Source organism: Pogoniulus pusillus, chromosome 1 (genome assembly GCF_015220805.1).
Source record: "Pogoniulus pusillus isolate bPogPus1 chromosome 1, bPogPus1.pri, whole genome shotgun sequence".
Lineage (NCBI taxonomy): Eukaryota > Metazoa > Chordata > Aves > Piciformes > Lybiidae > Pogoniulus > Pogoniulus pusillus.
Window position 1 is genome coordinate 40,654,806 of NC_087264.1, and position 22,579 is coordinate 40,677,384.

At 43.0% G+C, this 22,579-nt stretch overlaps 2 protein-coding genes across 2 annotated transcripts; one reads left to right on the plus strand and one right to left on the minus strand.

Moving 5' to 3' along the window:
• The first annotated feature begins 5,122 nt into the window (after window positions 1–5,122).
• Window positions 5,123–8,602, plus strand: BBOF1 (basal body orientation factor 1). Its single transcript, XM_064149433.1, has 5 exons — window positions 5,123–5,172; window positions 5,262–5,359; window positions 5,580–6,070; window positions 7,043–7,147; window positions 8,363–8,602. Coding segments are annotated over exons 2-5 (636 nt in total). The 5' UTR covers window positions 5,123–5,172; window positions 5,262–5,320; the 3' UTR covers window positions 8,364–8,602.
• A 789-nt stretch (window positions 8,603–9,391) lies between these two features.
• On the minus strand, window positions 9,392–22,486 carry ALDH6A1 (aldehyde dehydrogenase 6 family member A1). The gene is made up of 12 exons (XM_064149384.1): window positions 22,347–22,486; window positions 22,040–22,102; window positions 19,629–19,703; window positions 18,207–18,368; window positions 17,538–17,616; window positions 16,679–16,981; window positions 14,469–14,590; window positions 14,044–14,233; window positions 13,140–13,321; window positions 11,549–11,728; window positions 11,251–11,349; window positions 9,392–10,841 (listed from the first exon to the last, which is right to left on the minus strand). The coding sequence occupies exons 1-12, from the start codon at window positions 22,398–22,400 to the stop codon at window positions 10,737–10,739; spliced, it is 1,614 nt and encodes a 537-aa protein (XP_064005454.1). The 5' UTR covers window positions 22,401–22,486; the 3' UTR covers window positions 9,392–10,736.
• Window positions 22,487–22,579: the final 93 nt, after the last annotated feature.

A 22,579-nucleotide genomic window follows, 5' to 3' on the forward strand; every position in this document is an offset into this window, starting at 1 on the left:
GTTAGGGGGAAAAAAAGGAAACTAAAATTAAATTATGTTACCATTCTATCTAGTTAATAAGTATATACAAAGCTCTGATCCCCAGGACTCTGGTGTGGCCATATTGTAGAAAACGTTTTCTTGCTCACATCCCAGTTTTCTTTCAGCTTAGCCAGTACAGAAGATCCTACTCTGACCTTTTTCCAGCTGCCTGTTTTTCTTTCTGCATGTCTTCTTTTTTTTCTCATTATTTTTTAAACTGTTTCTCTAGCACTGCACAGCAGTCCCAAACAGGAAAAAAGAAAACTGTCTGCCCACACAGTTGTAATTCTTCAGTGGAACCATAGATCTATGTGTATCTAATATATGTGGGGGTTTGTAGCCTAAGCTTGTGTAATTTCCTATGCTTAAGTCAAATGGTTTTAAACATGGATTAATTGACCAGAATATTGCCAGTGGAGGACCTTTCCCCTCTTTCTGAAGCTTTTTGAAGAGAACAACACAAGGATGCTTTTTGTCTCCTCTCACAGTTACTGTTTTTCGTTTCACAGATTGAGAAACTGAAGCAAGAGATGATTGATTTGAAACAGCAAGCACAAGATGACAAAAAGAAGCTGGTGAATGAGCGGTTTGTGCTTAACAGTAGGATCTTCTGAGCAAGCTGGAAAGTAGTTCTGATTTCAGCATGAGGAACAAGCTAGGGCAGTTACTGCTACAGGCTTTGATGCAAAAGTATTGCATGAAGAAAGAACTTGAAAAAAACAGTGGTGATGTAGGAGTTATCCCATGACTTTCAGGTAGTTGTAGGACTATTTTATAACATCTAAAATAGTATTAGGAACCAGCAGGGTAACAGAGGCCAGAAGCACAGCAAAAGCATATTTTGCTTATACTGAGGTAAACAATAACTACTTTGAATTATTTCATGGTTCTCATTCCTTCATTACCATTGAACCAAGAGTTCTTGAAAAGAGCTGAGAAATCTGGCTTCAGTAAGGAACACAGAACTGTCCTTTTCCACACTTTGTGACAGTTTTCTTCCATCAGGTAGATTCCACAAGGAACTTTTATCTCATCCTCAGATTATAAAGGGTATATATTATAAAGAATATTGATTATAGAGGTGGTGGCTTGACCTTTTCTGAACTCCATGTGCCCACCAGAGCTGCTCTGTCACTCTCCCACTTTAGTTGGACAGAGAGGAAAGAAATGAAAAAGGCTCCCGAGTGAAGGACAGGGAGGGATCACTCACCTATTACTATCCCAGGCAGAACAGATCACTTCTTCCTGGGCTCAGCTTCACTCCTGATTACCTCCTCCCCCAAAGTGGTCAGCTCATCACATGTCATCTCTGCCACTCCTTCCTCCTCAGAGGTAGGACTCTTCACACTTAAGCTGTTCCAGCATGGGGTGCCTCCCACAGGAGACAGTCCTCCATGAACTCCTCCAACGTGAGTCCCTTCACACAGGCTACAGTTCACACACTGTATGTCCCTTCCTCAGTGTGCACTCCCTCAGGAACAGACTGCCCCAGTGTGGGTTCCCCACAGAGTCAGAAGTCCTGCCAGCAAACTTCCTCGAGTGTGGGCTCCTCTTTCTCCACAGGTACTGCCAGGCCCGTGCTGCAACATTGGCTTCCCATGAGGTCATATTCACCTGATCTGTCTTGGGAGTCCTTCACGGGCTACAGGTGGATATCTGCTCTACCATTAACTTCCATGAGCTGCAGGGGGACTGCTTGCCTAATCATGGTCTTCTCCATGAGAATCTCTGCCCTGGTGCCTGAAGCACCTCCACTCCCTTGTTCTTTACTGATGTTGGTGTCTGCAGAGTTGCTTCTTTCAAATATTCACACTCCTTTCTCTGCCTGCAGTTGTGTGGTTTCCCCCACTTTCCTGAATAAGTTTATCACAGGGATTCTACCACCATTGTTGGTGGGGCTTGGCCTTGGCCACCAGTGAGTCCTTCTTCGAGATGGCTGCCACTGGCTCTGTTAGACACAGAGGAAGCTTCTTGCAGAAATCATCCCCCCCACCAGCTACCAAAACTGCCACACAAAGCAAGTACAGTGATTTATGGAGATCACTTTAAGCTTATTGTTAATGTATAGGCTTGTTATTTCACTGGAGAGAGGCTGCTGCTGAGTTTGCAGAATTTCTTCTAACAAGGACTACTTTGTGTTTCACAAAACACTGCAGCTAAGTTCTGTGTACTCCGGGGGCTTTGATACAGTAGTCAACGATTGGTTTCTCTCATTTTGCTTGCTTCTAACTGCGAATTTCTGATTTGCAGGCAGACTATTATGACCAAAAAATAAAAGAACTGGAAGAGAAATTTCAGCAAAAAGTCAGAGAATATGACCAAATTCAGTCTGAGTTGAAATCATCAAAGGCTTTTTGCAGGGAGAAAGCAGCTGTGGAGAAAGTGACAGAAGATGTAAGTTTGCCATGAATATACATTTGAAGTATGTACTTGGAAAGCAACTTTTCTGTCTGCATGGCAGCAAAGAGTTTGGGAGACACAAAGAAAAGTTGTGGCAAATCTACTGGATTGTTTTCTTTACAGTTTGCAGACAGTGAAGAAATGCACTAGTTATCAAAAAATGCAGGTCCTGTAGCCAAAAAATAATTTCTGTAATGCTGCAGTGCTGTGAGGTTGTTCTGGTTTCTTAGAGAGTAACATGGAATCATGTGAACATGTATGTGGATGGAGTAGAGCACACACTTCAAATGTAGGTATGGAAGAGCTAGCAACTGATTATAGACAGAGTAAGTCTGACTGATCTCTCATTAGTTAGCTCAGGGTGTGAATGCTAGTATTGTATCATCTCTTCAACCACATAAGCTACTTAGAGTATTAAACTAGGGACTGTCTGTCCCTAAGCACTCTGCTCATGACCTAGTCGGACATACTTTGGTGCTACAATACAAATATAAAATAGCACTGCCTGTAAAACGTTTCTGCCTAGGATAAAAAAAGTATCCCAGATGATGTGAAAAAAATGCCTTGAGCAATTTAAGTGCCTTGCTGACTCAGGTCTACTGGATTATTATATTTTTTTAACCACAAGAAAAGGGTTTAAAAACAACACCAAATGCTTTCTGTGGGGACAAATGGTTGGTCGACAGCATTTAAAATATTAATATATAGCTGCTTTTAAGCTATTAAATGCAAGTTGGGCATTATTCAAAGATTGACTGAGGCATTGGACTTTGAATGATTTGCATGACTGAATGAAAAGACAAAGAAGATTTCTAAACCTGAGCATTCATAGGCTGAAGATGAGCCAGCAGTATGCCCAGGCGGCCAAGAGAGCCAATGGCATCCTGGGCTGGCTCAGGAGCAGTGTGGCCAGCAGGACAAGGGAGGTGTTTCTTCCCCTGTACTCAGCACTGGACAGGCCACACCTTGAGTACTGTGTCCAGTTCTGGGCCCCTCAATTCAAGAGAGATGTTGAGGTGCTGGAAGGTGTCCAGAGAAGGGCAACAAAGCTGGTGAAAGGCCTGGAACACAAGGCCTATGAGGAGAGGCTGAGGGAGCTGGGGGTGTTTAGCCTGGAGAAGAGAAGGCTCAGGGGTGACCCCATTGCTGTCTACAGCTACCTGAAGGGACATTGTAGCCAGGTGGGGGGTGGCCTCTTCTCCCAGGCAACCAGCAACAGAACAAGGGGACACAGTCTCAAGTTGTGCTGGGGAAAGTATAGGCTGGATGTTAGGAGGAAGTTCTTCACAGAGGGAGTGATTTGCCATTGGAATGGGCTGCCCAGGGAGGTGGTGGAGGCACCGTTCCTGGAGGTGTTCAAGAAAAGCCTGGATGAGGCACTTGGTGCCATGGTCTAGTTGACTGGCTAGGGCTGGGTGCTAGGTTGGACTGGATGATCTTGGAGCTCTCTTCCAACCTGGTTGATTCTATGATTCATTAAACAGTGACAGAGTGTGTCTGAATGTCTGTCAGTGATGTGAAAATATGGGCGCAGGTGAACTGTGAAGGGTAAGCAAAGCAATAATGCAAGCCAGAAAGTTAAGTGAATTTTACAGATGGTGTGAAACTTCGATAGAAACTAAGTAGTGCCAGAAAAGACTAACAAATTCCTTCTTGAGGAGTTGATGCACAAATCTAGTTACATGACTGAAATAAAATGTCATTGTTTATGAGATTTTCTTTTTAATCATAGTTAAAAGAGAGTGTGGCGATTCCAAACAGAAGACATCAGGAAGTGGTTGTGGGATTGGAGAGATTTCTTGAAGAAAAGCTGAAGGCTGATAGAGAGTTAAAGAAACTATTATTAGAACAAAATTATTTCTATTGCTGACTATCATATTCATAGTTGTTTACTGATAATTTTACAATTCCCATGACAATACAGTCTGAGTCAGTATTGACTGAGACCAGGTGTAGCTTCCCAAGGAAAAGCATGGGATGTCAGAATCCCAGAAATGCCATATGCTGCACTTCCATCAGGAACTTAAGTGCCCTTGGGGATTCATTCATGTTTCTTTAGCAAATTGAGTGAACTAAAAATCGTGGATATGATTTTAGACTTTACACTGTTTCAGATATTAGCTTTGGTGCCACAGGCCTCATGCAAAATTTAAACAGGCTTTTCTCCCTTTCAGAAAGTACTGGAAGAAGACACTGAGAAAAAGCAAATAATGAAGCCAGAAACTGCCCAGTGTAGGGATGTTTTGTAAGTAACACTTGCTTTTCCTGTTTTCTGCTTTATAAAACAATTCAGCACTGTATTCTAAATAGCAAATTACCTGCAGGGAAGGCGAAAATTGCACTTAGCATTTGACCTGTAAGACTCATGCTGGTTCCAGGGCAGAACCAGAGGTTATATCACAATGGTATCAATGTCTGATTTGTTCTACCAGCCCAGATGTAGGAGTAGAAGCAAAGCTATGGAAACGTGGTACACACTAGTAAGAATTTTACAGCTTAGTTCTAAAATTAGGACATTGGAATATTTATTTTAATATATATAAAAAAAAAAACACAACAAGAAAGGTTGTGATTAAAGCTCTTGGATTTTGTTTTTTTCTATCCAGGCAGCTGAACAGTGCTGGAGGAGAGGTGTTTAAGGAGAATATTCATTTTCATGATGCATTTGCTTACAAGTTGAAAGAGACAATGGAATTGCAGAAAGTCAAACAGAAGTTAGAAGAGGACAGAGCTTTTCTGTTACAGGAGAAGGTTTTTCTGCTCTAGTTTTAGTTAGTTTCATTCTCCAGGAAGGGGTACAACAGATGTAAATTTACTGAGACTTGTCTTTCCATGGTCAGATGCCTCCAGTTACTGAATTTGGAGTTGTCTGAAGAAGAGTTCTTATTGTATCTTAATTATGGAGGAGAAAGAAGAAAGAGTTCCCTATGGCATCCCAGTAAGAACAGGTCTCTCTGTCATGTATACTGTATACCAAGCCTTCTTTATCTGATTTCTCTTGTGAAAAATAGCCTGATCCACAGAATTATTTGCTCTCCAGTGTAGAAGTGCCAGCATGTTTACCCCTTTGTCAGTGCTGAGAGGAAAAAACCACCCCAAACCTTCAGGTTTGGCGCAAGCTAAATAAAAGCCAAAATAATTTCTTCTCATCTTTTTAGGAAATCAGCGAGAGTTTGATTCAAATAAAGACCCACCAGATCAGTCGCCAGAAAGCTCGGATTGCAGATCTGCAGCGTAAAGTGGAGAAGCTGGAGATGGCCTTACGTCAAATGGCTGCGAGAGAGGCTCGGAAAGCACAGCATCAGACACAGACAGAAAACCAGGCAAGAGCAGCCGAGATCAAGAAGCTGCAGCAACTACTAGAAATTAAGGATCGAGAGATGAACCGAGTGAAGAAACTAGCCTGGAATATTGTAAATGAGAGAACTGAGGTGGAAAGATTCTTCCTAGATGCTCTGGAACATGTAAAGCAGGAGATCATATCCAGTAGAAAGCACTATAGGAAAAAGGCCCAAGCTGCCTATTGCAGAAAAATGATGGAGGCGTGTGCAGGGAAGGAAGAATTTCCCAAAATCAAAACATTCAACAGCAACATAAATAGCACAAACAGTGTGTACAGAGACCTAGAAGAAGAAGAGGAACACTACTGGTATTGAAACATCAAAAACTAATGTCTGTCTTCCTAGCACACCTGAAAAAAACCCAAAACATTTCATGGAATCATTTTAGAGGGGGTTGTACAGGAAACAACTGTATGAGGTGTAATATTTTATCAATTAATAATAACTTTGTGGGTACCTGATTTCTGGGTACCTATTATTTCAAAGGATTAAAGATAAAATCTAAAGAGTTCTTTGTATATTCTGCCATGTGATGTGGCATTTGTTACAGGAGTTAAAATATAGATATAGATGTGCTTCTGCACATTCTTTGCAATAATGCTTGTTGCTTCTCTAATCTTTTGGGGTTTATAGACATTGCTCTTCTGGAATTGATTGTTTGCTTTTTACTCACTCCAGTAAGTTAATCTTCAGTGTTGTTAAGACTTAAGATGCTAGCAGCTCTTTAGTCATAGAATTGCCAGGGCTGGAAGGGACCTCAAAGATCATTTAGCTCCAATACCTCTGCCATGGGCAGGGACACCTCACACTAGATCAGGTTGCTCAGATCTCCATCCAGCCTGGCCTTAAAAACCTCCAGGGATGGGGCTTCTACCACCTCCCTGAGCACCCTCTTCCAGTGTCTCACCACCTTCATGGTGAAGAAGTTCCTAACATCTAATCTGAATCTACCCACTTCCAGTTTTTCTCCATTCCTCCTAGTCCTGTCGCTACCTGGCATCCTAAAAAGTCCCTCACCAGCTTTCTTCAGATACTGGAAGGCCACAATAAGGTCTTCTTGGAGCCTTCCCTTCTCCAAGCTGAACAACCCTAACTCTCTCAGCCTGTCCTCATAGGAGATTTAGTGCTGTCTTTTTTTACTTCTATGTGGTTAGATTTATGTTTTGCACTTACATGCTATGCAGAGGTAGAATTTAAACCCAGTTTTACATGTACAGAATCCACGAGATACATGCCTTTGACATATCATTCCAATGCATTGATCTTTTCTGTTTTCTCAGGGAAAAAATCAAGTATGAAAAAGTGGACATCAGTGAATTGACATGGGAACAAAAAGAACAAGTCCTGCGATTGCTTTTTGCCAGAATGAATGGCACAAATCCATGGTAATATTCTATTTCTTCAGTAGGTGAAGGAACTGTGCTGATAACTCTAGCTTAGTGGCTTCCAAGAAACTCTTAATCTAACAAAGGAACCTAGCTAACTGTCTGGCTTGGTGTGAGAGACTTTAAAGTTTTGAAAAAGGTGACAGACTGTATAGCAATCTTGGACATTCACCAGACCACACAGTTAGGTCTTAGTGTGTAATATCAGAGTGAAAGCAAGTGGAAATAATTCTGATAATACTGTGGAAGAGAGAAGAAGTGAGGTGAATCAACTTTGCTTAGTGCATTCTGCTCATTCATTAATCCCTATCCGTATTTACCAAGCAAGTAAACCACAGAATCACAACAAGTTAGGGTTTGGCAGGGACCTCAAAAGATCATCTAGTCCAACCCTCCTGCCAGAGCAGGATCACAGAAGCATTCCCCACAAGGACTTCCTTTTAGTAAGAGTACCTAGTGTTAAAAAGTACAAACATCCACAACCAGATTATTAGAAGTGTAATCACTCTATGGTTTATTGCCATTTGCAGAAAAAAACTTGGGAATGTGACTTTTGTGATACCTCAAATATGGCATGCACTGGAAATTCAAACAGCATGTAATATAGAGTCTAAGCTGTCAAAGGGGGCATAATAGGGCCCAAAGAGAAATCTATAATGCTGTAAGTTTTAGTGCACTTTGGGAAGACTTAGGGTGGATTATCAGCTTCTCCGGGTTAAAAGTTTATTAAATTAAAAAATTACATTAATAAAATTTTAGCAAATCCTCTTATGTTTATTGCAGTGGAAGTAAGAAATGCACAATGAAATGATTCATCCATCAGCTCTTACGGTTCTCATCTCTGCATGGATTTAACTCCTTTTGTCAGTATTTGCCAACATACAAAAGCATGCATAAAGCTGTAGAGTATGAAAGCTTAAGGAATGGAATAGAACCACTTAATTTAAAAGTGACACATGATTAAACCTGTCAAAACCATAACAAAACACATGTTTGATTGTTTTGTTTCTCCACAAATACAGCATTCTATGGTGATCTGAACTTATGTTCAATTCACAGTGCTACTTTTGGAGAGTGTACCGCAGCAGATCAGGTGCCCTAGCATTTCTTGCTTGCTCTTAGCTTTATAGAACAAGTTTGGTGTGGAATTAAAACCTGTCTGACCACAAATCACCATCAGATGAGGATAACTTTGCTTTTGTGTCTTTCTTACAGAAAATACACCAGAGTTTTCACTACTTCAGCTCCAGCTCCTGACAGTACTACAGAAGAAAGCAAAATTGGGTAAGATCATAAATTGCACCACACTATCCAACATCTCCTTAGTCCTGGTTATATATAAATGGATGCAATTGTCACAGTCATCCCACCCCCTTTCAAAGCCTTTGGTTGGGCTGAAGATTAGTGGGTCTACACACAGTCTGTATGCAATAAACATACAAAAAGAGAAAGGAATTTTTTATTTTTGTAATTTCTGATCCTGTTGATCTTTTAGCAGCAGGTATTTACTCAGCTCTCCTGGGGTAAAAGAAAAAAAAAATCTCATTTCCTCTTAAAGCCTCTTCTTACTGAAAAACAACTTTATTATTTTTGGAGATTGTCTCGTGAAAGGCCTATCATCACACAAGGACATGCATTTCCAGCTAGCACAATGACTTTTGATTAAAAAAGGCAAAATCTATTAATCTCATAGTGCATTCAATTTAGATTCACATAGAAAGAATGGACCAGGATGAAGGGTGATGTGCTCGCTTTTAAGATACAGACTTAGATACAACTATAGAGCTAATTACCACACTCCGAGACAAACAATTTCAACTTACCCTGGAAGAATAAGTAGGAAGGAGCTCTGACATGCCATCATGTCAGATATAAAGCAGTCAAGCACACAACCCAAAACTTGATAGTTGGGCATCAAAAGACTAAATAAAGTTCATAGGCAGGAATTTTGAAGAAATTTATATGGAAAGGTGAGAGACTTCCTTTGAGGGGGCAGACCACCACTTCCAGTAGTGGGAGCTGAAATGAATGGTAGCCTTTTTTTGCACAGACAAGGTCAAATAATGTGTATGTGAAAACAGAAACAAGGCATTCCCTGAAATGCTGTATGAAGAAATTGGTACAGAGGTCTCTGAAATACTATACATGGGTTAGAGGAGTCCCAGACCACCCTCTGCAAAGAGAACGAAGTCAGCATCACACCTACATAATGTCTTACCAAGGAACAGTCATATTCTCTAGAAATGTATTAGCACATTTTTAATTTGTAATCAAATTGCAAAGTGAAAATTTCCCCTCTAGAATATAACAGAGGGAAAACCCAGGATACACATTAGTGAATGCACAGCAATTGTAACCTGTCAGTTACAAGGTGTCTTCAGCAGAGGCAGGATACAAAGTGTTCACATTCAGGTTAAGTAAACAAGTAATGGTTACAATCCTCAGAATAGAGTATTTCCCATGGGTGCTTGAATGAGTTCCCTGCAGAACCCCTCAGAGCTGCATCAGCTTTCAGGAACTGGGAATTTAGGCTCTCCAGCTTCAAATGCACAGATTCTTGAAAACAGGGCATACCAAGTATAATCCTTCTCTAGTAATGGCATCTGCATTCCCTAGAGAACCTGACTGTATTTGAACAAATGTGACAAGGAATGAGTCAGTCAACACAGGAGACAGCCCCGGCTGTTTTGTGATTGATTAAAAACAGAGTGTTCTTTCTTCCCACTGACTTGACTACTTACTCTCCCTTCCACCCAGACTCACACGATATTGTGACACAAAGATACACACGTGCTTCCCATGGTTTCATTATGTTACAAGACCTGTAGGCACATATCTGTTAGCACAGTAAAAAGGCACCAAATAACTTTAAGGTGTAACAGAACTGACAACAAGATGGAAAATACAAGCCACATGCAGAATAGGAACAGAAGTTTTCAAGTGATTAGAGGCACATTTCTCTGCATTACAGAGAAATTCCTTTCATTCTCAGACAAGCAAGTATGCTTTCCTGAAAAATCCTTAGAAATATATTTTCCAAGTGTTTTGGAAAATGCTCAGCAGATGAAAGACTGACATTTTTGACTCCCAAGCTTGCTTTCTTCATTGTAGTCACTTCTGCGAGACATCTAAGGTCCCAGCTATGTCACTCAAAGTACTAATCTTTGAGAAGGGTGAACTCAGAATCTTAACATGTAAGTTAAAGAGGTAAATACAAATGCTACAAGATGTAGCCAGGAGTGAGTCACTAAGGCTAAAGATAATGAAGTAGAAACCAGAGTAGTATTCAAGTTCAGTGTGTCTAGAAATACAAATTAAGACCAATCTCACTGTCTGCCCTTCCAATTAGATAAGGTTGTTTCACCTGTGAAAAGCTGTAGGGGGGAAAAAAAGTAATTCAGCTAGCCAAAACACCAGTGACAGCAACAGAAAACCCAGACTGTGCGTTATATGACCCTGCCTGATCTACACAGGTCCTTGAGAAAATGGAGCCTTCTGTTTGTTCCCACAGAAATGAAGATAGTCAGGACAGAGCTGGGGAGTGCAGCATAGAAGAAGGGCACCAGGAACAGCATCTGCAGAGGCTGATTTAGTTTCCCATGGTTGGCATAACCACAGCAGGCTTGGTAACAGTAGCATCTTCCTCTTTCCATTGAGAAATTACAGTTTTCAGCTGTGTGTAGAACTGCACTCCCTGGAGGGAAGTGGAGACGCAATGATCAGATATTTGGCTATATGAATTCTTCAGGTCTGTATTAAGCATGTATTGAGCACTTTTTCCTTTATCTAGAGAGGACTGAGTTTTTCTCAGTGGGAATAATTCCTGTCAGCCTGTTACTTTCACCAGTTCCCCAAAGTTTCTGATTCTGTGGAAAAGCTTGCAACTTCTTCCTCCCTTCTGAAAATCCCCTGAGACAAGACTTGCTTTTTATATTTAAGAGGGAAGCAAAAAGGGATTGGCTGTTGCATTACAGTGGCTGACCTTCACTCTTCCTGACTGGGATGGCTTTGAAGTCTGCTTACTCATGAGGACCATCTCCTCATTGCCATTGATAATGTGATTTATCACAATTCAACCCAACAGAGTACTATGAATAAGTTACCTGCTTGCCATAGAAGTTGGTGTCCCCTCTGAAAGAAGCACGAGAGCCAGTGAAAGAGAACATGGGCAGAGGTACTGGGATTGGAACGTTGACACCCACCTAAACCAAAGGAAAGTTGCCATGTTAATTACAAGAAGTAGCAGATTTGAGAGCACTCTCCTAAAGCTACTTAATTTTATTTCTTTGCTTCTGAGGCTTAGTACTGTTGGCTGAGTAGTCAGTGACCAGTCACTACAGCTGGATGGCTACCCACTGTAAAAGGTGAGTACTAACAGCAACAGTTCTAGCTTGAACATACCTGCCCCACATCTACCAGGTGAGAGTATTTCCGAGCTGTGGCTCCATTGGTGGTGAAGATTGCAGTTCCATTTCCGTAGGGGTTATTGTTCACCATCTCAATAGCATCATCCAAAGTGTCTGCTTCCAGAACAACTAGGACAGGCCCAAAGATTTCTTCCTTGTAGCAAGTCATGTCTGGCTACCAAGACAAACAGCAGAAAAAGCAGATTGTATATAGGACATAACAAAACTTATCCTAGTAAATAGGATATAGTAAACACACATGCTAATGCTCAGAATATTCCCAGGATCACCTATCATATTGCTTTGCCACAGGCTATCTTTCAGTCCTTCTTGTCTTTTCACCAGTTCCCATGCCCTGCCATCTATCTAGTCCACTGAAGAGGGCACACTTGTCATTTCGAGAGCGCTTTCTGCTTTTCCCACCTGCCTAACCTCACTTACAGGTCTACTCTAACCAAGGCTTATTAAGACCAGGAATAATTCAGCCTAATTTATTTCAGTTCTTGTTGAAGATTGACTAGAACCTGATATCCCCTCCAAGCTGGCATCCAGGATTTCTGGCTGATAATTAGGAACATCTGACAAATACTCTCCAGTTCCTGTACTTTAATTGCTAATAGCCAATTCAGCAATCTACAAAACATTCATTTGAGAAGTTTCATATGACTTAATATTAAACCACTGCATAAGCAAACCAAGAATCACAGAAGCTCAGGGAAACATTTGAATACCTATTTATGACAACACAGTGAAGTGGTTTGAGATGGTTAATGAAAACAAGATGACAACATTTTGAGATAAAAGCCTCAGCTATGTAACAGCATAAATTCAAGAAAATATTAAAGGTGCAAAGTACAATATAAGAAATTATCAAGAATGGTTTTGCTATTATGGAATCAGCAAGAAGCTCACAAGGAATTGAATATTTTTAAGTAGAACATACCAGCTCATTGCATAAAAATAAAAGAATGAATTTATGTATGAAAATGCAGATGGATGTGTGCCTGGTAAGGAATATTCCTCCACATTAATGTCCATCTGTTGCACACCACACATTATATTGAGAGGTTCATTCAGCAATGTTATGAATATATTAAACAACAAAGAGATTTTGTATCTTACCTTAAAATTATTCTCATCAAGATTTCCACAAACTTTTGTTTCTGCAAGTCCTTAAATTGCAAACTGCAGGAATGTGTAACAAGGAAGGCAAAAACCCAAACCCAACACATTTCACTGTTGTGCTCTTGCTCAGGCATCTGCTGCTGGCCATTACTACAGCTAGTACACTATGCTTGATGGACATTTGGTTTAACGTAGTACAACCTGCCTGTATCTTCTTTTAATTGGCTGAAAACCATCCAGCTTAAGATCATTAACCTCACTCAGAGTGCATTGCAGCACTTCAGATTCTTTTACTGCATTACAATGAGCACATCACTGGAAGGGATGGGCTGAGCAAGGGAAGGCTGAGCCATTTATGGACTTTCTACTTAGTGATTATTGACTACCAACTGATCTGGGTAACTCATTTTTCACTTGACCTTGCAATATACACTATCAAGCACTCGTTTTGGTCATCTTACCTTGACCTTTGCAAGGATTGTTGGCCCAACAAAATTGCCATTTTCATAGCCCTTCACCTTGATATTACGTCCATCTAGAAGAAGGCTGGCACCTTCTTTTACTCCTTTCTCAATCAGATGGCAAACCCGTTCCTTAGCCTGGGGGCTGATTAGAGGCCCTAGATCTGCTCCAGGCTGGTCTCCTATGAAGACAGAGAGAGAGAGAAAAATCAAGTTTTTAACCCTGACAGCTTCCTCTTCACAACCATCACAGAGAGGACTACACTGGCAGGAAAAAAATCTGAAAATCCTTAGGTTTCTGAGATACAGAAGAAAGAGTTGAGACACTAATGAACAGCAGTAATAGCCTGCAACTTTCATAATCAACAAATAAAGGAAGTCATAAGCATATGTATAATTTTAGATCACTGGGAAGCTGAAGTTCAACAACAGATTTTTCTCAGATAGGAAGCTTTTCCACTTTGCAGGACTTCATTGACTATTAAAAAAGGTAATTCTCCCAGAAGTAGTAACAGCCTAATGTTTCTAAAGTAGTTCTTCCTAGTTTTCCTTTTTTTTACATGCTTATTGCAAACTGGAAGGATCTCTAAGTGAGGCTGCTATATAAATAATAGGTTTGAGTTAAACACAGGACACAGCCTCAAAGCTCCAGTTAAAACAAGACTGATCCTGTAAACCTTGCATCACAGTCATGCTGCAAAGCCAGCCTTCCAACATACTCCTAACTCCAAGACTAGGGCTATATTTCTCAATCCAGACCATATGCTATCTCCTACCTATACACATCAAACCAGTGGTGCCAATAGCTCCTGGGGACACGCTGTAGTATGGCAGGTACACTGACCTGAAAAGCTACAGTTGTACAGAAGCAAAGTACCTCTTAAGAAATTATCACAGTCTGTACCTGCATTTACACGTAGATTTTTGGCTCTGTCCACAAGCTCTGGCAGCCATTGCTGAGCTTCCCCCACTAGAATTGCTGTAGATAGGGCCATGCAGCGTTGGCCAGCTGCTCCAAAAGCAGCTCCAACCAACTGGTTCAAGGTGTTCTCTTTGTTGGCATCAGGCATAACCACACCATGGTTCTTGGCTCCCTGAAACATAACACACACAGAGCCTCCCATCATTAACCACCTCAGACACTTCTTTTCTAGTTTTCTGGCAGTATTGTCACACAGTAGCTGGGACTCTGCCACCAACAGGCTAGCAAGAGTGGCAGCCTTGACACTTAAACTATCAGTTGCCAAGTCAGCTTCTGCTGCTGAGTGGCATGGCCTCAACAGCAGAGGCAGTCTATGTTCTATCACGAGTTCCATTCCGAGGCATTACCATGTTGGCCTGGACTCTCTTGCCATTCCGAGATCCTCTCTCGTAGATGTACTCGCCAGCCTGATTAGATCCCACAAAGCTGATTGCTCTGATATCCGGATGGTCACAAATGAAGTTCACAGCTTCAAACAGGAAACAATACATTGTAACCGTGGTGCAGAGTTCCCTCTGTTCCCATCCCCACAGCGCTAGAGCCGTGTAGTTCCTTTCTTATTAAAATACTTTGTTCTGTGTTTCTTACATTTGAGTATCCCCATTACCTCTCTATGCATTTCTCCACTAATTTCTCAGCATGTGTACTCCTGCTCCTGTCCTCATACACATGGCTCTCTGCCATCTCTTTATGCTTTGGGCAACTTCCAAGGTGCCTGGGTGATGCTAAGCAAAGTTATTGCTGTGTGTTTGTATCCTTATGTTCTGAAGCTACTTGTCTGCTGTAAGAAGTATCATATTAGAACCTGTAATACTGGCATCCACTGCATATTCAGTGAGGCATTTAATTCTTGTTTATGCTTCCCTCGGGAAACAAAGATGATTTATCTGTCTATTTCAGTTGAAGCTTAGGTTGCTAAACAGAATTTGAGCACTTAAATGCCTTGAGACCTTTGATCCCAGCCCTCAAATTCATATCTCCTGAAAGATTTGGTGCGGGATGGCAGAGTTTTTCCCAGTCTTCCTTCACCTCCATGGAGAGGGTTGAAGCATCTGTTCAAACCTATCTAACACTCTAGTCTTCAAAAAGGGCAAGAAAGAGGTTCCAGGGATCTATAGACCAGTCAGCCTCACCTCCATCCCTGGAAAAATGATGGAGCAGCTCCTTCTGGAGGGTATCTCAAGGCACTTGGAAGAGATGAAGGTTATCAGGAGTAGTCAGCATGGATTTACCAAGGGGAAGTCATGCTTGACTAACCTGATAGCATTCTGTGATGACATAACTGAATGGGTAGATTCAGGGAGACCAGTGGATATAGTCTACCTTGACCTTAGCAAGGCCTCTGACACCGTCTCCCATGATATTCTAGTGATCAAGCTCAAGAAGTGTGGGCTGGAAGAGCAGACAGTGAGGTGGATTAGGAACTGGTTACATGATAGAGTTCAAAGAGTGGTGATCAATGGTGCTAGGTCCAGCTGGAGAGCTGTAACCAGCGGAGTCCTCCAGAGATCAGTGTTGGATCCAGTCCTGTTCAACATCTTCATCAATGACATTGATGAGGGGACAGACAGACAGAGTCTGCTCAGCAAGTTTGCTGATGACACCAAGCTGGGAGGCTTGGCTGATAGAGCTGAAGGCTGTGTGGCCATCCAGCAAGGCCTGAACAGACTGGAGAGCTGGCAACAGAGGAATCAAATGAGGTTCAACAAGGACAAGTGCAGAGTCCTGCACCTGGGAAGGAATAATAAACTGCACCAGTACAGGTTGGGAGGTGATCTGCTGGAGAGCAGCCCTGTGTAGAGGGACCTGGGAGTGCTGGTGGATAACAAGTTATCCACAGGGCAGCAATACGCTCCTGTGACCAAGAAGGACAAGGGGATCTTGGAGTGTATTAGGAAGAGCGTAACCAGCAGATCAAGGGAGGTTCTCCTTCCCCTCTACTCTGCCCTGCTGAGACCTCATCTTGAATACTGTGTTCAGTTTTGGGCGCCCCAGTTGAAGAGGGACAGGGATCTGCTGGAGAGGGTCCAGCAGAGAGCTACAAGGATAATTAGGGGACTGGAGGGCATGCCTTAGGAGGAGAGGCTGAGTGACCTGGGGCTTTTTAGTCTGGAGAAGGCTGAGAGGGGATTTATTAAAAGTTTATAAACATCTGAGGGCTGGAGGTCAGGACGTGGGGGACAGGCTCTGCTCACTTGCTCCCTGGGATAGGACAAGGAGCAATGGGTGTAAGTTGCAGCACAGGAAGTTCCACCTCAACACCAGGGGGAACTTCTTTACTGTAAGGGTCACAGAGCACTGGAACAGGCTCCCCAAGGAGTTTGTGGAGTCTCCTTCTCTGGAGACTTTCAAGGCCTGTCTGGATACATTCCTCTGTGACCTGTGCTAGATTGTGTGGTCCTGCTCTGGCAGGGGTTTGGACTCAATGATCTCGTTGGGTCCCATCCTGTGATCCTGTGAACAGTAGCAGTGTCAGACTCTCCAAATAGTACCTCTGCTGAACACAGACCACAACACTAACACACTCCAGCCATTTCTCAAGAAGGGCTATTATTACCTTCATGTTGTCCATGGATGATATTCAGGGTCCCATCGGGGGCACCAGCATCCTGAAACAGCTTAGCAAGGAACATGAGCGCTCCTGGCACACGCTCAGATGGTTTCATCAAGAAGGTGTTTCCACAAACCATAGCCATCGGGAACATCCAAAGAGGAATCATGGCTGGGAAATTGAATGGTGCAATTCCAGCACAGACGCCCAGAGGCAGACGGTAGGTGCAAGTGTCCATGTCTTTAGTGATGGAAGGCATGGTCTCTCCCAGTATGAGGGACGTCACACTGCAAGCATGTTCAACCACCTCTGCAGCAGAAAGGGCAATATGCCACTAGGTGATCTGTTAATAATTAGTCCCCAGAGTCCTTTCTCACCACTGCTTTGACCCACATCTTCCAGCCTCTTTCCCCACACCTTAAAGCATTTGTGCTCCAGAAAATCCCTTTGCTCCACCAAGCATTAAGAACTTATTGCAAATGGATTCTGTCTTGAGTGTGTTAAATGTCATTGTGATAGGAACACAGACACCACAGGCCCAGAAAAAGAACCATAGCTATAGTATTATTTGTACCACCTGGGACTCAGCTTTAGACATCTGAGCAGAAGCAAGAAGTTCTTGGGCCTTTACAGCAATCTGTAGTTGCTCCTAAGAAAGGGAAGGCTCTAACAACTTGGCAATCACTTAAGAAAAATCTATCTAAGGGAACGTTTTGATTTGGAGTTATAATTGCCCCTTTTCTTTCAGTAGGTGACTAACAGAGCTACTTGGACAGAATTCCAGAGCAATCAGTTGCTCAGGAGATTTCCTCCTTCCTATGGATTCTCAAAGCCCCTTTTTCAACAGGAGGAGCCAGCAGCTTACGGAGGCCTCGGAACACATCTCCCTCAGCATCAGCCAGGGTCTTCCCTTGCTCAAAGGTGATGAGTTTTGAAATTTCTTTCTGAAAACGGAAAACATGAAGCCAATCAATGTTAGGAAAGCGCCTGCCCATGAAATAGGGTGTGGGGATAAGACAGTTTAACAGAGAGTTGAATGTCACCACAAACAAACTAAGCAGAACCTGTAAAAGTCTACAATGACTGATTTGCTCCTTGTCGACAAGAAGCCAATAAGCCACACAGATAACATTTTAGAACAAACAACCATGAACTGGCTTGTACTCTACAGTTTTCATATGTCATGCCACGGGCACACCAAAAAAGCAATCAGGAAAATCCAAAGATGTAGTAACATACTTCTCCTGCTTGGCTTTATCAATTGGCACATTCTCTATCAAAGTTGAAAGTTCTTCTTGTGGACTCTTGGTAAAGGGACAAATGCAAAATAGTAATCCCTAAGAAGCACTCTCTGTTCCCATTTGATGAGGAATGGTTTGCTACACCTCTCAACGTCAGTGTCTCAGTTGATTCCTCAATTACAGCAGCACCACCTCACCAAGAGTTCTGTAAACTCTGAGTATCTCAACTGAGTTTCTAAAGTCAGTTGCAAAGCATTCAGCAACAGCCATCACACACGACTGTGGTGTCTCACCAGATTGTCTTTGATGAGTTGTTGATAACGCAAGAAGATTTGCTGGCGACTCAAAACAGATGTTTCTGACCAGCTCCAAAAAGCCTTTTTGCAAGAAGCCACAGCTGCCTCCATCTCACTGGCTGTGGCTTTTGGTACACGGCTAACCACTTCATTTGTGGCCTAAAGGGAAAAACAAGCTACATCAAAACTCAACTCTTTCCATCCCTTCCCAATCATTCAACATTCCTCTCGCACCCTGCTGTATAAGGAGCTGTACTTCTGAGCAGAGAAGCGCAGAAGAGGCAGTCTCCTTCCTTGGTGCATAGCAAATGCCTGGGCTACAACTGGAGTAGTTAAAAAAAGCTGCATTCTATGCATTTTGGATTTGGCACCTAGAAAGCTGAAAACACAGTGCTGATTTTTAAGTTGGAGTGATTGCCTATCTTGAAGCTTCAGAGAATACAAAGCAAAGGATTCTGTGGAATGTGGTCTTTTGCCTTTGCATCATCTTAGCTTATCTGCTGTGGTTCTTACACATTTAATAAGTCAAGGTTCCTTTGGAAAAAGCAGTACATGAGTGTGTAATTAGCACTAACACTAGTTTACCTAGACCACTAACCCAAAGTAATATATTTACAAGCAACCCTAGTTCTACAGTATTTCAACTTTAAAAGCCTGTCTTTGCCAGTTGAACCTCCTTCTCCTAGAGCATTGGTCACCACATAGAGACCGAATGAGCTTCATGAACATGGCTCTGATCACTTCCACAAAGGAAATCAAAGAAGGGCTCTACAGAGAAGTTTTAGAAACTGCTGTCCAAATTCTTACTAGTGGGGTTAGAAGGCTCAAAATCCTTAGTGCAGCCTCCTTTCCACATCTTTGGTAGAGGACTCAGACAACTACAAGTGCTACTAATCAAAGATTATTTTGCACTGCATAGCATCCAAATTCTAAATTCACTGTGCATAACGTGGTTTACAGATAGAAGCTCTCTTAAAAAAAAACAGAGCTCCAGCTGTTAGGATTTTTTACCATGGTCCAAGAGTGAAATCAGCCTCTATCAGGATTTCATATTCAGCTGTCATCAAATCACATCTAGTTGACTTCACACATAGGCAAAAGTAAACCCTTCAGAAAACTGGCATGTTGATTACAGAGCCTTTCTATGATCAAAAGAGATGCAAGTAGAGTTTAAGCTTCCTTTCTGGAGACTATACGGGGGAGGTAAAGAAGGTCAACACTGTCCTAAGACTGATATTTTCATATGAGAAGGAAATTGAGAAGCAGTTACACAGTGTTAAATCCATCTTAAGATCCAAGTCTAAACATTTCTCCAGAAATGTAAGCACTTTGCCCTTTTGCCAAATGCTTGAATGGAGGCACAGACCCTTGCTGCAGTGACTACATTACTACTACATACAGTGAGACCACTTCACTTACCGGGTTGTGGATATCAATCCATTCAGTAGTTTTGGACTCAACAAACTTCCCATTAATGAAGAGCTTGGTTGTTGGCTGTGGAGAACAAAACACTGGACAGTGAATGATCTCTACCTCAAAGTGCCTAAATATAAGTGTGCTTTGTTACATACAATCCTTCATCATTTACTGCTATGTTGCCCACTATAAAGTCTAGAGCCCATTTACAGCTAAGACCCTGCTTAAGCTAAAATCTTTCATGCTCTCTGCTCCATTTTCTCTCAAATTACTCCAAAATGGCCAAAATTCTTTCTAAAAGCAGTTACAGAAAAAAATACACTGCTGTGCTCAAGTTCAGAACTATTTAAATCTACTTAATCACCCAAGATAGAAAATTGAAAACCTGTAATTAATAAATGTTCAGAAGTAACAGTTAATAATTTACCTTGTGAGAATTCAGTGTACCCAGTGCACACTGCACTATGTGTTTCCTTCCCACCAAGCCACTAAGTAGGCTCATCTCTCCTGCTCAGGGCTATGGGAATTGGACTTTACCCACTCCCCCCGTGGTCCTTCTGCAATAAAGAGCAAGGAACCTGCATCTGCTGAATTCACAGTGTCTGTCCTGGCAGGCAGCACAGAAAACAGAACTTTTCAACTCAGGTACAGAGGGGAGAAAAGGAAAGTTTGGAATAAGGAGTTCAGGCAAATGTAGGACAGAGGCAAAAACACAGGTAGAAGCTAGCATTGGATAGGCAACAAAACTACCATGTAGGAAAATAGATTTGGTTTATGTATAAATTAAGAAACTAGGAGCTGATATTGGGCGGTAAGGAGAGATCTAGAAGAAAGAAAGAACCAGTTAATCACGGCACAAAACAGTGGCTTGGGGGAACAGATAAGAACAGATAATAGGGAGAAACAGATCTGCTGTATGGAGGACAAAAATGAGACAGATCAGCAGAATTGGGATATAATTCTAAACAGAACAGGAAACTGCAATTAAATTAGGACATAAAATTAAGAGAGGGAGATGAGGACTGAGATGCTTCCAAGGTGTAACAAAGGGAAAGAGAGCAGAGGAAAAATCAGGAATACAAATGGTGTTGGCTGCACAAGTAAGTACAGTGAGAAGTGGACGAGAGTGAAAAAAAGTGAACAATGAGAGCTGGGACAAGGTGAAAGATAAGGAAGCTAGGATAAGAAGTGTAAAGCAACACTGTTAAAGGGTAAACAAGGATTTGGGAGGCAACACCAAGAGTGAATGAAAAAAAAACACCCCAACATGCAGATGATTATACAGCTGGAATTACACTTGGAAAGAGGAAGAAATCTGTGCCTACAAAACACAACCCCATCTAGAACATGGAAGGAAGCACAGGAAATCTGAGTTCCCTGACTGGGTTTCCTGTCAGTAAAGAAAGTGCTGGTCTAAAGAATGACAAGCTACTACTACAGCTATCAGTCACTCAATTGGCCCACATGCCACCTATCTGCAGTGGACCTACAAGCTCCAGTGCTTTATACTCCACGTGGACTTCAGAGCAATGGAATTTATGGGTTAAAAGTGGTATCTATAAAATTGCACACAAACACAAATATTTAAAGCAAGCCAGGTAATGCTAAATTAAAGATTGATCACAGTTTTTTTCTTAATATCTTCATCACTTTTTACACAGAAGAAGCCTGCTGTGGGAACAAAGAGCGTAGTAAAGCAGATTCTACAGAGAATTGTGATTTATCTGCTCAGAACTTGGATAGACATAGCTACTGGGGAAAAAAAAAGGCACTGCAACAGTTAAAGCTGTTTGGTACTGCCCAAAGGAAACCAGATCCTCTCCCTGCCATAAAAAGAAGAGAGGAGGCCAGTCCACACAGCTTTAAACAATCTTTTTTCCCTCCATACATTATCATTAGTCATCTAGTTTATATTCATTTTTGCTGCTGGTCTTAGCCAAGAGGTATTACAAATTGTAAACGCAATCTAAAACCTGGGAAAATTTCGACTGGTGCACACATGGCACAAGCATATGGAGAGAAAAGAAGACGCGAAGATCTGACCTGCCACACCGCCGTTAGGTGTACCTGCCGAGCCCTCGGGCAAGGCTCGCACTTTCCAGCGCCAGGCAAACGAACTTACATTAAACGCTTCCCCCTTCTCTCTTGTCGTGCGCTAGCACGGGCAGGTATCTGCCCCTGAAATACCCACCCGGAGCTACGGCGAGGAGAGCCGAGCTGAGCGGCTGGAAGAAATGACCTTACAAGAGAAGACCCGAGAGCAGTCTTCGGTTGGCTGCGGAGGGCAGCGCCAGCGCCAGAGCTTTCTCGCCCCTCTCCTCCTTCGTTGCCTCCCCTCAGACCGGGCGACGCTGCCCCCCTAGGCCTTGCGGCCACCCCGTCCGGCGGATCCGCTCCGCGGGATGGACACTCACCACTGAGGAGGAGAAGGAGGCGGCAGCTGAGGCGATCCAGGGAGTACCATCTCTCCGCGGCAGCTGGACGAAAGAAGTACAAACCAGACCTATACTTCAGGACTCTCGACTGCTCCCGGCCCTCCCCAGCTCGGGTCAAGCAAGCGGACCACCCCCACGCCGCGGCGCCATTGACAACTCTCCGCTTGGAACCGCCCCACCCACGGGGCCCCGGTGCCAGGTGGGCCGCGACCCCTCTCTGCCAGTCGTACTGCTGCCCCTCCCCGAGCCGCAGAACCCGCTGTAGGGCCCGGGGCCGCCGCCTCACCCTCAGCGCCACGCGTCGCCGTACAACCCACGCGCCGCGCGCCGCCGCTGCCATCCCGACCGAGGGTCGCTGCCTCTCGGCCCCCGACGGCGCCCCCCGGCCAGCCAGCGCACCGCCCCCGCACGCTCATTGGCCTCCCGCGCGTCGGCCTCTTCCCCTCTGCGGCCCGCTCCAGCAGCGGCCCTGGCGCTCCACAGCCAATCGCCGTCAGCAAGCCCCCCCGCCCCCCGTGG